Below are 12897 nucleotides of genomic sequence, written 5' to 3'. Positions count from 1 at the left end.
AAAATTTACACAGGTGGGGCTAGAGAGAGAACTTGGTTGGTAAAATGCTTGCTTTGCGTAAATGAGGACCTGTGTTCAAGTCCAGAATATACATAAAAAGCCAGCTGTTGTGGCCAGGGGCAGAGAGGCAGATAGGTCTCTGGTGCTCACCAGTCAATCAGCCCAGCCTAATTGGTGAGCTCTAAGCCCGTGAGGAGTATCTGAGGAATTACACCCAAGGTTTTCCTTTGGCCCTCAAACATGCATGTATCTACACACATACTCATGTGTACATGCCAATGTACCAAGTATAGTGCATTAATAACAAAAAATGATAAAATGGGCCTCCCCCAAATATAATCCACAGATGTTTCACTCAGTTCTAATAAAATTCTGTATAGGGATTATGCCTTTCCTTAAGCTTGTGGTTATACAATAAATACCTCTAAGTTGGAAAGATTAACTTAGCCACCATCAGATTGTCACACTAGCAGTAAACGTAACTAAATTCAACTTTTTGTCTTTTCTTTATTTTTATTGTTCTTTGAAAATTTTATGCATGTATGCAAAGTATTTAGATTACATCCACCCCCCATCAAATTCTTTTTCCCAATTTGCTCACACACACACACACACACACACACACACACACACACACACACACACAAAATTGTTTGTAACAGAGGCTGGGTGATATTTGGCATATTCTTTCATGAATAATCATCCTCACAAGTCAAACTGGTTGAAGCTATTGGCTATACCACACTGTAGCCCATAGGATACCGGCCTTTTCAAGTTATGAAAGTATTTGCTATTCAGCCCATAGCCATGGGATGTGAAAAGTTCTCTGGCATAGGCTGAAGTGCTCTACAAGTCCCCATCCCACATGTGTCCCTGACATGTTTCCGACTGTGTTGGAGCAACTCTGAGCCCAGATGCCTTAAGACAGTTCCATCCTCCCATGTCAGCCATGTAAGGGAGATGTTTAAGCCCCTAGAAACCCCTGTGAGAACAGGCAAAATAAATCACCTGACTACTTATGGTTGTTTTGGAATTTTTGATGGTAAATTATCCTATTATCCTACTTCTGGCTGAGAATTCTTAGGCTGCTCTGGTAGCTGGTGAATGTCAGAAAGGCCATGATTCTAAGGCCTTGCTGTGAGATGTATAGCCAGTCCTGCCTGCCAAACCCCATGCCAAAGAAGACTACATCAAGTTGTACCAACCCCTTAGAACAGCTCGTAAGGTAGAATGGATTGTTGCCAGGAATTCATTTACAAATCGGCTGCAGGGCTCAGCATCCTTGGACACTGAGAACCTCCTCTGAAGGTTGAGGAAACTGTCTTCCTCTCAACCTAACCCTCCAGAGGAAGCCAGAGCAGCAGGAGAGCTGATATGAGAAGACAAACCAAAAAGACTAGGATAATATTGCTTCCCTTTTTCATTTCCTTCGTATCTTCCACGCAGCTGCTGCCTTCCTTTGAGATCAGTGCATGGACTGAAGACGATGTGGTAAGCTGCTTCTGTTAATGCCTCATGGATCTGGATAGGAAGCCAGCAGATTTGTCCACAAGTTTGGAGATGCAGTTAGAGCTGGGTCTAGCTAGCAGAAGTTAACAAACTCCTCTTTTTGTTTAAATAATATAACAGTGATTGAAAATAAGGACTCAATAGCAAAAGCAATTAGCTCTTCAAATCTTATGAGGGTTTCATCTTCATAACTGGCTGTGAAAATACTCCAGAATATAGTAATGCCAATGGCAAGATAAAAGCTATACTATATTTTATAATTTCTATATACATATACTCCATGTACATATATATATGTATATATGTATATATATGTATGTATATATATGCATATATATATATATAGAGAGAGAGAGAGAGAGAGAGTATACACACACACACACACACACACTCCAGAATATAGTAGTATATCAATAGCAGGATAAAAGCTATGATTCAGAATGACAAGTACACATACTTGAAAAAAATTCAATTCTTAAACTTCTCTACAACACCAGTGGTAGACTTGAGCATACAGGAGAGAGACCATAACGGGCTGGAGTTCCCTGCACAGGTTCCCCTCCCACCTCAGGCCCGCTCATTAACTGACAAGATGCCTAACTGCCTTCCTTACTCTGGCCTTCCCCGAGAGGAATGGACAGAGTATGCCCCATAATCTTACATCCCAGGAGGCATGATACTTAAGTCTGCAGGAAGGCTCCATGCAGCTCTGGGTAGACTCCCTGAGGAGCAATCCCGGGTAGCCAGTTCTCTCTCCATATCTGCTTCCTTAATGGCAAAACAATTTTGAGAACTGCTGATGAGAGACTTCAGGGACCCTCGCCTGTCCAGATCCATTTTATAAGCTCAAGGGCATCATTAAATGCAGAAGAAAATAAAGATGAAATGCTAGCTAGTTCTAGCAAGGATGTGCTCCACCCTAGGGAGACAGACACCCCAAGGAGTCTCAAGGAAAAGTCATGATTAGGAATTCCAGGAGACCTGTTCTAGACGTCAGCCTGGTGTGGGGCTGGGGTGTGCCCCCTCTGCCCTTTGTTTTTTTTATGAAGTGAGTTTCTTGCTGCTTTAGGCAGCTGCGTGGGTCCCACAAAGCAAAGAAGCCAGCTTCCTGTTTCTCCCCTTCCTTGAACACTAGAAGCTGAGCCTCTTGCCAGCCCTGGCCCTGTATGTAATTGCTTCCTCCCCAGCTACAAGGGTGGTCCATCTCCTTTGAAAGGAAAGTGATTTGAAACAACTGAGTTCTGGGAGCTATTTTTAGTCTTTGCTGCAAGGTTAAGTGGCTCACATGCCATTCAGCTAAAAGTCCATTGTCTAGGGACCCAGGGAACCAGAGTGACTGAGTCTGGCCTCTTCTCTGTGTGTCTTCACCAGGGTAATGTTAGGTCACTGGTAAACAGGTGCCAAATGATATATACAAGGACAAGGGACCCCTAGGTGTAACCACCTCACTCGACACAGAAAGTACCATCTTTTGCATGGCCCCCAAATGGCTGCCATGGCCGAACAAGCTAATGGGAGTCGTCATCCTGTCCATCTCTATGTCCACTTCTGGGTGGTCCTTGTTACTCGTGCAGTTCCTGAAATAAGTATGGTAGCAGTCTACCTGCATGTATAATGGAAAAGTCACTATAGGAGCTCCTCTAGGAAAGATGTACACTTTCGCTCAAGGAAGTCTCTCAACTGCCCAATGCCCCCTACGGGAAGAATATCTCCAATTTGAGAGCTTGAGGCTTTAAACTCCAAAGAGAACTCTTTCATCTCTCCCTTGTGGCTAAGTTAAAGACATCTGAATCTATTGGAAACTGTTTTCTTGTTGAGAATGGCTACTGCCTGTATGTGACCCTCCCGAACCATGTGTGTCCTCTCTTCGCAGTATTTTTGGGTTCAGCAGCTCGTCAGAAAAGGCAAGTGAAATAAATTACCTTCGTATTTACAGAGTTAACTTTGTCGGGCTATGATTTATCCTCATTTCCTGCCTTCTGCACTTCTCTCCCAGGTGACTCTTCAGTAGAGATGAGTGGGTATGCAAGCTTGTTTAAGGAAAACAACATCACAGGCAAGCGGTTGCTGCTTTTGGATGAGGAAGATTTGAAAGACATGGGCATTGTCTCCAAGGGGCACATCATCCATTTTAAGGTACCCGGTGGGAGAGTGTCAATAAATCAATGTGTGGTATGGTGAGCCATGTGTGGGCAAATAGAGATGAAAGCATCACGGTATGGGACATTCGGTGCTGAAATACCTCCAGGCTTGTCCCTAACTAGTTGCCACACCTGCACTGCCCTGTTCCCACCTTAAAATCCCACAGCGGTTACCTGGATACAATGGTGTAACACCTCTGTATTGCCAGGAAGCCTCTAGTCTAGGGGGAAAATGGTGTGCAATGACACCTCTGAGAGATGCCACAGAGGAGACAGGGCTGGGCTAAGGGCAGGCTTCTGGAAGGGACATTAGGCAGGTGATGGCATTGCACTGGAGGAGGAGTCATGTGAGGGAGAAGCATTGCCAGAGGAAAGGCCTGGGGCAGGAGGAAGCTCAGTGGGCCCGAGGACTGCAACTAAGGTAAGGTCACACCTAGAGAGCGGTTACCACACCCAGGACTAGCCGAGGCCGCTTAGCCCACTTACAGCTGGAGGGGCCAGACATTCATGAGAAGTCCTGAAGGAGCCTGGAACTTTGCCCATTTGGGATTAGTTGGTTAAGTAGGAGTGTGGCCTCAGGTCTGGTGGTCTGGAGACTGCTTACCTACTGGCACCAAGAGAACTGTGGGCAGGGACTTCAGGGCCAGGAAACCCTTCATAGTTGCATCCGGGAGCTGAGTTGACTATTAGTGTGGCCCAAGCACACTAATAGGGGCCTAACAGGCCTTACCGATGGGGTCAGGAAATAGATGGGTGGAGCTTTACCATCTGTCTCTAGTCTCCTGTCCTTTCAGTGATGGCCAACTACCATGTCTACATATGCTTAACCACTGATAGAGGTTAACATCCCCCAAGATGTTCTATAAACTACATAAAGTCCTTTATTTTGTATGCTCAGTAATTTTAATCATCTTTGGTATCATCAAAGCATTAATAAAGTCACGTGATTTTTCTCCTTACAGTCAGCTATCGAGAAGCTGGCCCACGATTACCTGAACCTGTTTCACTTCCCACCACTAATTAAGGTGAGTGAGGTTTCCTCACTGACGGCTCGCTGCTTTTATTGGCATACGCACCTGCCACATCCACACCCGACTTCGCTAATGTCTGGGACTGTTGTTTGAAGTGAAATGTAATTACTTCTGTCCAACAAAAGACCCTTTGACGACTGTGATCTGTATAAATTACACACATTTGTTCCCCACGCTTTGAAATATTAACAACACATTCAAGATAAGAATAGTACCCCCCACTAAGATTGTAGGTGAAGGCCTCTGGCCTCATGCCTGGTTCTAGAGGCCTTTAAGTTACTAAAAAAAAAGCCACACACCAGAGCTCTGGGTTGCCACTTTCCCTCGGGGTGGAGGGGTAGGGAGTGTTATTTAAATAGAACACTAAATAGCAGTGCCCCTCCTTGTCCATGGGAATACATCCCAGCACCCCCTGCAGATGCCTGAAACTGAGATTAGCACCAAACCCTATGTATACTGCCTTTTCCTGTGCAAACATGCCTGTGACAGAGTTTAATATTATAAACTGGGCACAGTGAGAGATTAACAACAGCCAGTAATAAAACAAGTATAACAGTTTACTTATTAAAAAGCTATCCTAAAATTTGTGAACTGTTTACTTCTACAACTTTTATTTAACAGTTTTGGACCAGAGCTGACTGTAGGTAACTGAAACCATGGGAAACAAAACCATGAATAAAGAGGGACTACTGTACTTAACTTACAGCTGTGAATATGGTCTAAGGATACATGACACACTTCATTATAAAAATTAGCAAATGCTTGTAGTTAATACCTAGAGCTGTGGCTTGGGTCTCTCAGTCCACATAGACTGAAGAAGCTGCAGATTTCCTCTCAGGAAAGAGTGTATAAACACCTTGAATACTCTGAAGCTCTCAGTCTGCAATCTTACCATGCATCCAGTGCAAACTGTTACTCTGAAGCTCTCAGTCTGCAATCTTACCATGCATCCAGTGCAAACTGTGCTTCTAGAATGAAGTGCATAGTGCCAGATGCACCCAGAAAGCCACGCCAGTGACACTGCTCGGAAAAGCATAAGAGAAACCATTCAGCAAAGTCCTCAAAGCTGTGTCACTTCTCCTGCTCTCGGTCAGTAGTTACAAATTGTATCTTACTTTAATAATAGAAGTTCAATAAAAGATTAGAATGGAAAAACCTGTTAGCACCAGGAGCTAGGGGAACTACAGAAGTATAGGCAGGGGTTTGGGGACTAGGGACCCCTTAACAGTCAGAACCAGGAGCGGGGCTAACCAGGAAGTGTGGGCTGAGCAGTCGGGGCCTGGTGGGCTCTTTCCTGTGGCAGAGGTAAGAAGAAAGAAAAAAAGTAAAAAGTACCTGCTTTACATGAGAAATCAAAGTGAAAACCGATCTCTAATAATAATATCTGCTTTTCTATTTTAGGATTCAGGAGGGGAACCTGAAGAAAATGAGGAAAAAATTGTGAACCTTGAACTTGTTTTTGGTTTTCACTTGAAGCCAGGAACTGGCCCACAGGTAACATGTTTCAAATCATTTGGGTATTTTCAACCTGTAACTCAGTGGTTTTGTACAGTCCCTACCACCTGGTAACATGATTCAGAATAAAAGTGTAGACTGAAGGCATCATAAAGCAGAACCTAGCTGACAGGCAGCCAACTTCCTTTGGAATCCAATCTAAGAAATGTCAGTTTCCATCAGTAAAAAAATACTGGGGGAGACCATTCAAACTTTCAAGGTCACACATAGCAAAACACAGGCAGTGGGAGTTTTGGGGATGGCTCATTCCGTTCTCTGGCTCCTGGCTCTTGAGGAAAATAAGAATAAAACCACACCAAGATTGGAATGGAGACAAAGTGGAGAAGCAAGTTAAAAGTGATGAGGACAGCTAGGCAGTGTTGGCACATGCCTGTAACCGCAAGCATGAGGAAAGCAGGGCAGGGGGATCGATGAGAGTTTGAGGCCAACCTGGTCTACAGAGGAGTTCTAGGACAGCCAGGGCTACACACACAGAAACCCTGTCTCAAACAAACAAACAAACAAAAACCCCAAAACCAAAAATCTAAAGTGATGAGGACCAACTGGGGCAGTGCTATGAGCCCCAGCCGCCTGAGATGGAACTGATGAGACTTAACACTCACTGGAGATGGAGTGAGAGAGAGGAAGAGAGAGGAGCCAGCTGGGACAAAGGTTTCTAACTGAGCGGCTGCATAGATGGTGTTATAAAGTAACAGATCAAAAGGAAACCCTATTGTGCTGGTGCCATGCCAAGGTGCCGAAAACATAAGGAAGTAACTGATGTGGGGGTGATCAGGAAACACTTGGGGGAAGGCCTAAGTTTTGAACTGGAGCTTGAAGAGGCTGATGGGCCACTATAAAATAGTTACCTGAATAAAATGAATAAAACCTGTCTTCAGAGACTTTCTGGAAATCTTAACTATTTTCTGAATGTCATCTCACCAGTCCCCTGGCATTTATGTCAGATGCACGAGACACAATGATGTCATCTTTGATTGAGAAACAAATAAAACAAGACAAAGTGTGTGACTAGCCTGGGATGATGTGACAACAGATAGAGCCAAAACTCATGGCTTGCTTTTTGTTTTCATTGTATATGTGCTAACTCATTTAAGCCACCTCTAAAATGAAATGAAACAGTCACCGAATAGATTACTCTCCAGTTCTACAGTACCCCATTATGTCACTCTATACCCTAAATAACAAAACATTACTTCAGAACTGTGCTTTGAGTGGAAATTATAGTTTATATGAGAAGTCTTAATTACCTTAACACTTAAAAGTAGAACCCATTAAAAAAAAAAAAAAAGACTTCCTCAAAACCCCAGTTAACTGGGTTCTCATAAACCTACCTCTGCAAGCCCCTCATGACTAGAATAAAAACTTCATGAGACACTGTTATTCTGAAATCCTCCCCAAACTCTGCTGGATGTTACCTTTTCTTTCACATGTAAATGAGAAGGATGGTCCAACAGGAGCCACTGGAGAATAATGTGTGACAGTGATTCCTTTCATGAAAATAGTCACAACTTTTTCTCTTTGCCTTTGAGGAGGACTATTGAGTAACAATACCCTAAAAGTGGTGTTAATCATCTTTGCTTTACTATAACAAAATGCCTGGCAGAAATTACTTAAGGGAAGACAAATGCATTTTAGACCATGGTTTTGGAGGCTTTTAGTCAGCTGTGTCGGGGAAAGGCATGTACAGCAGTTCAGTTCTTAACAGGGACCTTGTGGTAGAGGCTGCAGACATCATGGTAGACCAGGAAGCAAAGAGCATGATGGGAACAAGAGGCCTGTGGCTTGAGGCTTTTTTGCATCCTGCCCAGTCTCAAAGCTGCTTATAAAATAATCACTCAGAGGCTTAATATTAATTATAATTGTTTGGCCAATGGCTCAGGCTTATTATTGGCTAACTCTTACATTTAAATTAATGCATTTCTATTAGTCTGTGTATTGCCACGTGGCCCGTGGCTTACTGGTAACATTCTGACATCTTACTCCTCTGGCAGCTTCTGGCATCTCTGTCAACTCTGCCTTCTTTCTGTATCTCTGCTTGGATTTCCAACTAACTAACATGACTTTAAGTTTGACTCTTATAGATGACTATTAATTTGTATTTCTTAACTATTCATTATATTTTTAAATGAGCTGCATAAACATAATACCTTAACCAAGAGTAGAAATATATATACAGTATAACAAAATTGACCTTAAATTTGTGTCAATAAACCAAAATCTACACCAGTGTAAAATGTTTTGAGATTAATGATTAGTTTTTGAATTAAAGTAGATTTAAAATAGATTCAATAAGCTACCTTTTTTTCATAATGTCTATATTACATCCCCTTTTTTTTCTTTAGAAAGAGATTTACCGTGATCATTAGTCATTTATAACCAACCCCCATAAAATGAAAATAGCATTCATAAATAATATTTGGGGAATTTGGTTGTAGTTTTCTATACTACTTCCTGCTGATTGGGGGAACTGGTAATCTTATGGAGATCCTGAGAAAATTTAGAATTATGGTGAAGTCCTGACTGGGGTATTTTGTGTGGTTGGTGTGGCACTATTTTGTTTCAATCTAACAAATAAAGCTTGCCTGAAGATCAGAATGCAGAGCGAGTCACACTAGTTATCTATAGAGGCCAGGCAGTGGTGTCTCACACCTTTAATCCCAGCATTCAGGAGACAGAGGCAGACAGATCTCTGTGAGCTCAAGGCCACCCTGGGCTACATGAGGTTGAATCAGTCTAAAAGAGAAGCAGAGCTCACATCTTTGATCCCTTCACTAGGGAAGTGATATGGCTGGGTGGAAAGAGGAATATAAGGCAGGAGATAAACAGGAGCTCAGCAGTCAGTCTGAGGTTTTGTTGAGACAGCCTTTAGCCTGAGGATTCATGGAGACAGGATCTTGTCCACTTTGGTCTGAGGATTCGGTAGAGATAAAAGGTCACTCTAGTGGCTAGCTCCTTTATTCCTCTGATCTTTCAGCATTTACCCAGATATCTGACTCCAGGTTTTTATAATTAAGACCAATTAGAATTCATGCTACTGGTTGGTTCATCTCAGCCTTGAAGCTCTTGTGGATATTGGATCACATGGCCCATTGTTTCAATCAGAGACCTTTCAAAGGGTCTGGCTCAATCAAACCACATTAACCTGGAAGCAATCCACAGGTTCTCATCTTCTGTAGAAACAAAAGTAGAACCTCTTTTCCAAAGCAACATATCCTTAGACCCAAATTTTGAAGTCAAGATATCTTTAAAATATATATGCTGATTTAACTTAGTAGCCCCCACAATCAAGTGTCTCTCATCAGTTAGCTCATTAACAGTCAAAAATTCAAAGAAAATATAATAATATACATAATGCAGACTCTCTGTGTATTTTCCATCTGTATGTGGCTTATTGTAATTTTTCATTATTCTATTCCTATTTTAAGGACTTCATTTTATTATCTTTAAATGATTTTTTTCAATCTATGACTGTCTATCCTTTTTCCTCTCTCTCTCTCTCTCTCAAGCCTATGTACATTTTTTAAACACATTGTGATCTGTTTAGAGGGTTTTTTTGTCTGAATCTTTTTTTTTATTTTTTTGTATATCTGTAATCTTTTTTTGATCACTACTTTAAACTGCTAAGTGGGCATGGCTAGGACCAAAGCAGTAGCTTTGGCTGCTGGCTCTGACATGTTCTGCTTCCCAAGATGATGAAGGCACCCAGGGGAGTCATGCTTACCGCTCCCATACACACCAGGGAGAGTGCAGCTGGCCCCACAAACCTTTTTCGTTTGTATAAGTAAAAGTTAGATATGCCACAAAGCATGCTGCAAGGCTTGGAGACACCTCTGTTTACCAGCACAGAATCGACATACTGTGCTCAAGCCTAAATACCACAGCATCTTTGTGCCATAGCTCCTGAAAGACACAACTAGGAAGTTGTTTTTGGCTCTGTTTGTGTGTTTAGAATCCTTTTTTAAGCTTTTTTTAAGCCTTATGGAAATTTGAGATCCCGACATTGGGGCATCAAATGTAGCTAGAGGCTTTTTTGGGTCCCACCTGGTCTTGCAGCCACTTATAAAATCATCACTCAGAGGCTTAATTTTAACTATAATTGTTTAGCCGATGACTCAGGCTTATTACTAGCTAACTCTTACATTTAAATCAGCCCATTTCTATTAATCTGTATATTACCATGTGGCCTGTGGCTTACTGGTAATGGTAATGTTCTAACATCTTATTCTTCTGGCAGCTTCTGGTGGTTCTGTCGACTCTGCCTTCTTTCTTCCTGTATCTCTGCTTAGATTCCCTGACAACTATATTCTGCCCTGCCATAGGCCAAAGCAGATTTATTCATTAACCAATAAAGGCAACACATATTTGCAGGGTACAGAAGGACACCCCACATCAGAGGCCAGGTATAACCTTCAAAGCCCACCCTTAGAAACCTTCTACCAATTAGACTCCAACTCCTAAACATTCCATAGCTTTCCAAAAGAGAACCACTGGGGCTGGAGAGATGGCTCAGAGGTTAAGAGCACTGGCTGCTCTTCCAGAGGTCTTGAGTTCAAGTCCCATTAACCTCATAACCTTCTATAATGGGATCTGATGCCCTCTTCTGGCATAAAGTCATAATGCAGATAAATTATTCACATATATAAAATAAATAAATAAATTCTAAAAAAAAAAGAAAAAGAGAAAGAACCACCAACTAAGGGGAAAAAATCCAAACATGAGCCTGTGGAGGTCATTTCAAGTGTTATACCATCTCAATAACTTGAGCCCTACCAAGAACAAAAATTAAAATGTGATTTTATATACAAATAGCTACAGAGAGAAAACTCTTCCATTATAATAGGTCAACTTTTGTCCTAAGAATTTGGATTAAATTACTTTTCTTAGCTTCAGTTTTCCACCAAATGGTATATGGCATGAGGCTGACTCAAAGAACCTTAGGAACCCATCCATGTCTGAATGTGTGTGCCTTCATCAGGAGCATCGATGGCTTCATGCCACCTGGTCCATGAGGTTTGTCTTTACTGCTGCCCCCTTATGGAGACCCAGGACCTGCCAGGCTCCAGCACAATGAACACCCCAGGTCTTCACCCACCAACAAAATGTCCTTTTTCATTTCCTGTCCTAAAACTACCTAGCTTGGAGGGGAAAAGCATGTTTGTGCCAGTGGTGACACTCAGATGAGAATGGGCCTTACTCTATTTCAGCAGTTCTCAACCTCCCTAATGCTGTGAATCTTTAATACAGTTCCTCATGTTGTGATGACCCCGAGCCATAAAATTATTTTCATTGCTACTTCACAACTGTAATTTTGCTAGTTGTGGATCGTAATGTAAATATCTGATATGTGATCCTCGTGGAGGTCTCGACCCACTGGTCAAGAACTGCTGCTCTATTTGACCAGAGCGCAAAGTTAATTATTTATTTAAATACACACACATTTACATATACATGGAAGTTGTGATAATCAAACTGGGAGAGATTGGGTCTTCCTAAGTTTGAATGTTTCCCCTATACGAGACAGGAGATTGCTCTAGTCCCTCTGGTAACTATTACTACATCATACTTCTGACAGGCACTTTGCAAACATTTCTGATGCCATCTTTTCAACTCAGCGTGATAGGCGACAGCAGCCCTATATTAGCCTCTCCAGGAAGAAACCAAGGAGAGAGATGAAGTGCCTTGTCCAGAGCCCCCACCTGGTCGGGGCAGCTCCAGCCATGGCTTCTTCTGGAAAATGCCATCATCCCCTCCGAGTAAATGCATTGGTGATCAGTTGGGTTTTGATGAGTTAATACTATACACTGACAATTTCCACTTTGTGTGAAGAATGCTTTGTGTTTTGTGCTGAAATGCCCTCGGCTTGGTTCAAAGGAAAGCAGCTTCTAGAAACTCAGGCAGCTTCTTAGGCTCCCCAGGGCAGCAACCACCCTTTTTATTGAAATATTCAGCTGCATAGAGTTTATTATTATGTCTCTTATCAGCTCACCAGTCAGGAATATTGGCGCTCAATTTGCCAAGGGATAAACTATCAAATCACCCAGCATTTTTCTCACCAAGCTCTTCTGAGACTTTGTGTCATAAAAATGCAAAAGCAGAGTGAGGAAGGAACTACTGGGACGCCATCCGTTGCTTGTGAGTGCCAAACTGTCAGACTTTATCCCGTAGTCCTTATTTGTCCCTGTCCCCAATAAGACAGAAGAAACACAGAGGCTGTGTTCCCGCAGGCCTGAGCCCATCACCTGCCATAGCAGAAACATCACCTCCTCTTTCCCAGCATTTCCCAACAGGGAACTGGGTGCAGGTCAAGGAACCCTTTCCAAATGGCCATCACCTTGGATTTACTTTGGAGGGCTCTTCTGAGGAGGCAAAAGACCTCTCCCTTGAGGCCCAGAAGGAGAAAATGAGGAGAATTTTAAACAGATTGGCAATGTCCCTCAGGAGGCTGGCTGTCCCTAGAGGACACTCCCTGACTTTCTTCTTCTTCCTCCCATGTCTTGTCCTGTGAGAACCTGGCCACTTCCACAGAAGCAACACAATGGTTCTACTGCTCCGGTTGCTATCTGTTGGCCAAAATGTGTTTATCTCTGCCTCTCACTTGTATTGTACTGAGACCTTTATTAGATTACTTATAAATGTTCCATTTAGTAAACTAAATTGAATCACCAGGTCCTCTCTTAGAGTACTATAAATATCAGAAACTG

General features: G+C 42.5%; 1 protein-coding gene across 1 annotated transcript in view; it reads left to right on the top strand.

Moving 5' to 3' along the window:
- Map3k20 (mitogen-activated protein kinase kinase kinase 20) overlaps positions 1–12897 on the top strand; it is a 154546-nt gene that overhangs the window by 120335 nt on the left and 21314 nt on the right. Inside the window, exons 12-16 of the mRNA XM_027420180.2 lie at positions 1447–1491; positions 3383–3413; positions 3506–3645; positions 4613–4675; positions 6083–6175. Of these exons, the coding sequence (XP_027275981.1) occupies positions 1447–1491; positions 3383–3413; positions 3506–3645; positions 4613–4675; positions 6083–6175 (372 nt within the window). The remainder of the gene's footprint in view (positions 1–1446; positions 1492–3382; positions 3414–3505; positions 3646–4612; positions 4676–6082; positions 6176–12897) is intronic.

The sequence above is a fragment of the Cricetulus griseus genome, chromosome 6 (genome assembly GCF_003668045.3).
Source record: "Cricetulus griseus strain 17A/GY chromosome 6, alternate assembly CriGri-PICRH-1.0, whole genome shotgun sequence".
NCBI classification, from domain to species: domain Eukaryota; kingdom Metazoa; phylum Chordata; class Mammalia; order Rodentia; family Cricetidae; genus Cricetulus; species Cricetulus griseus.
Note: the sequence above shows the minus strand (reverse complement) of the source record. Positions and strands in the feature narration are given on the sequence as shown.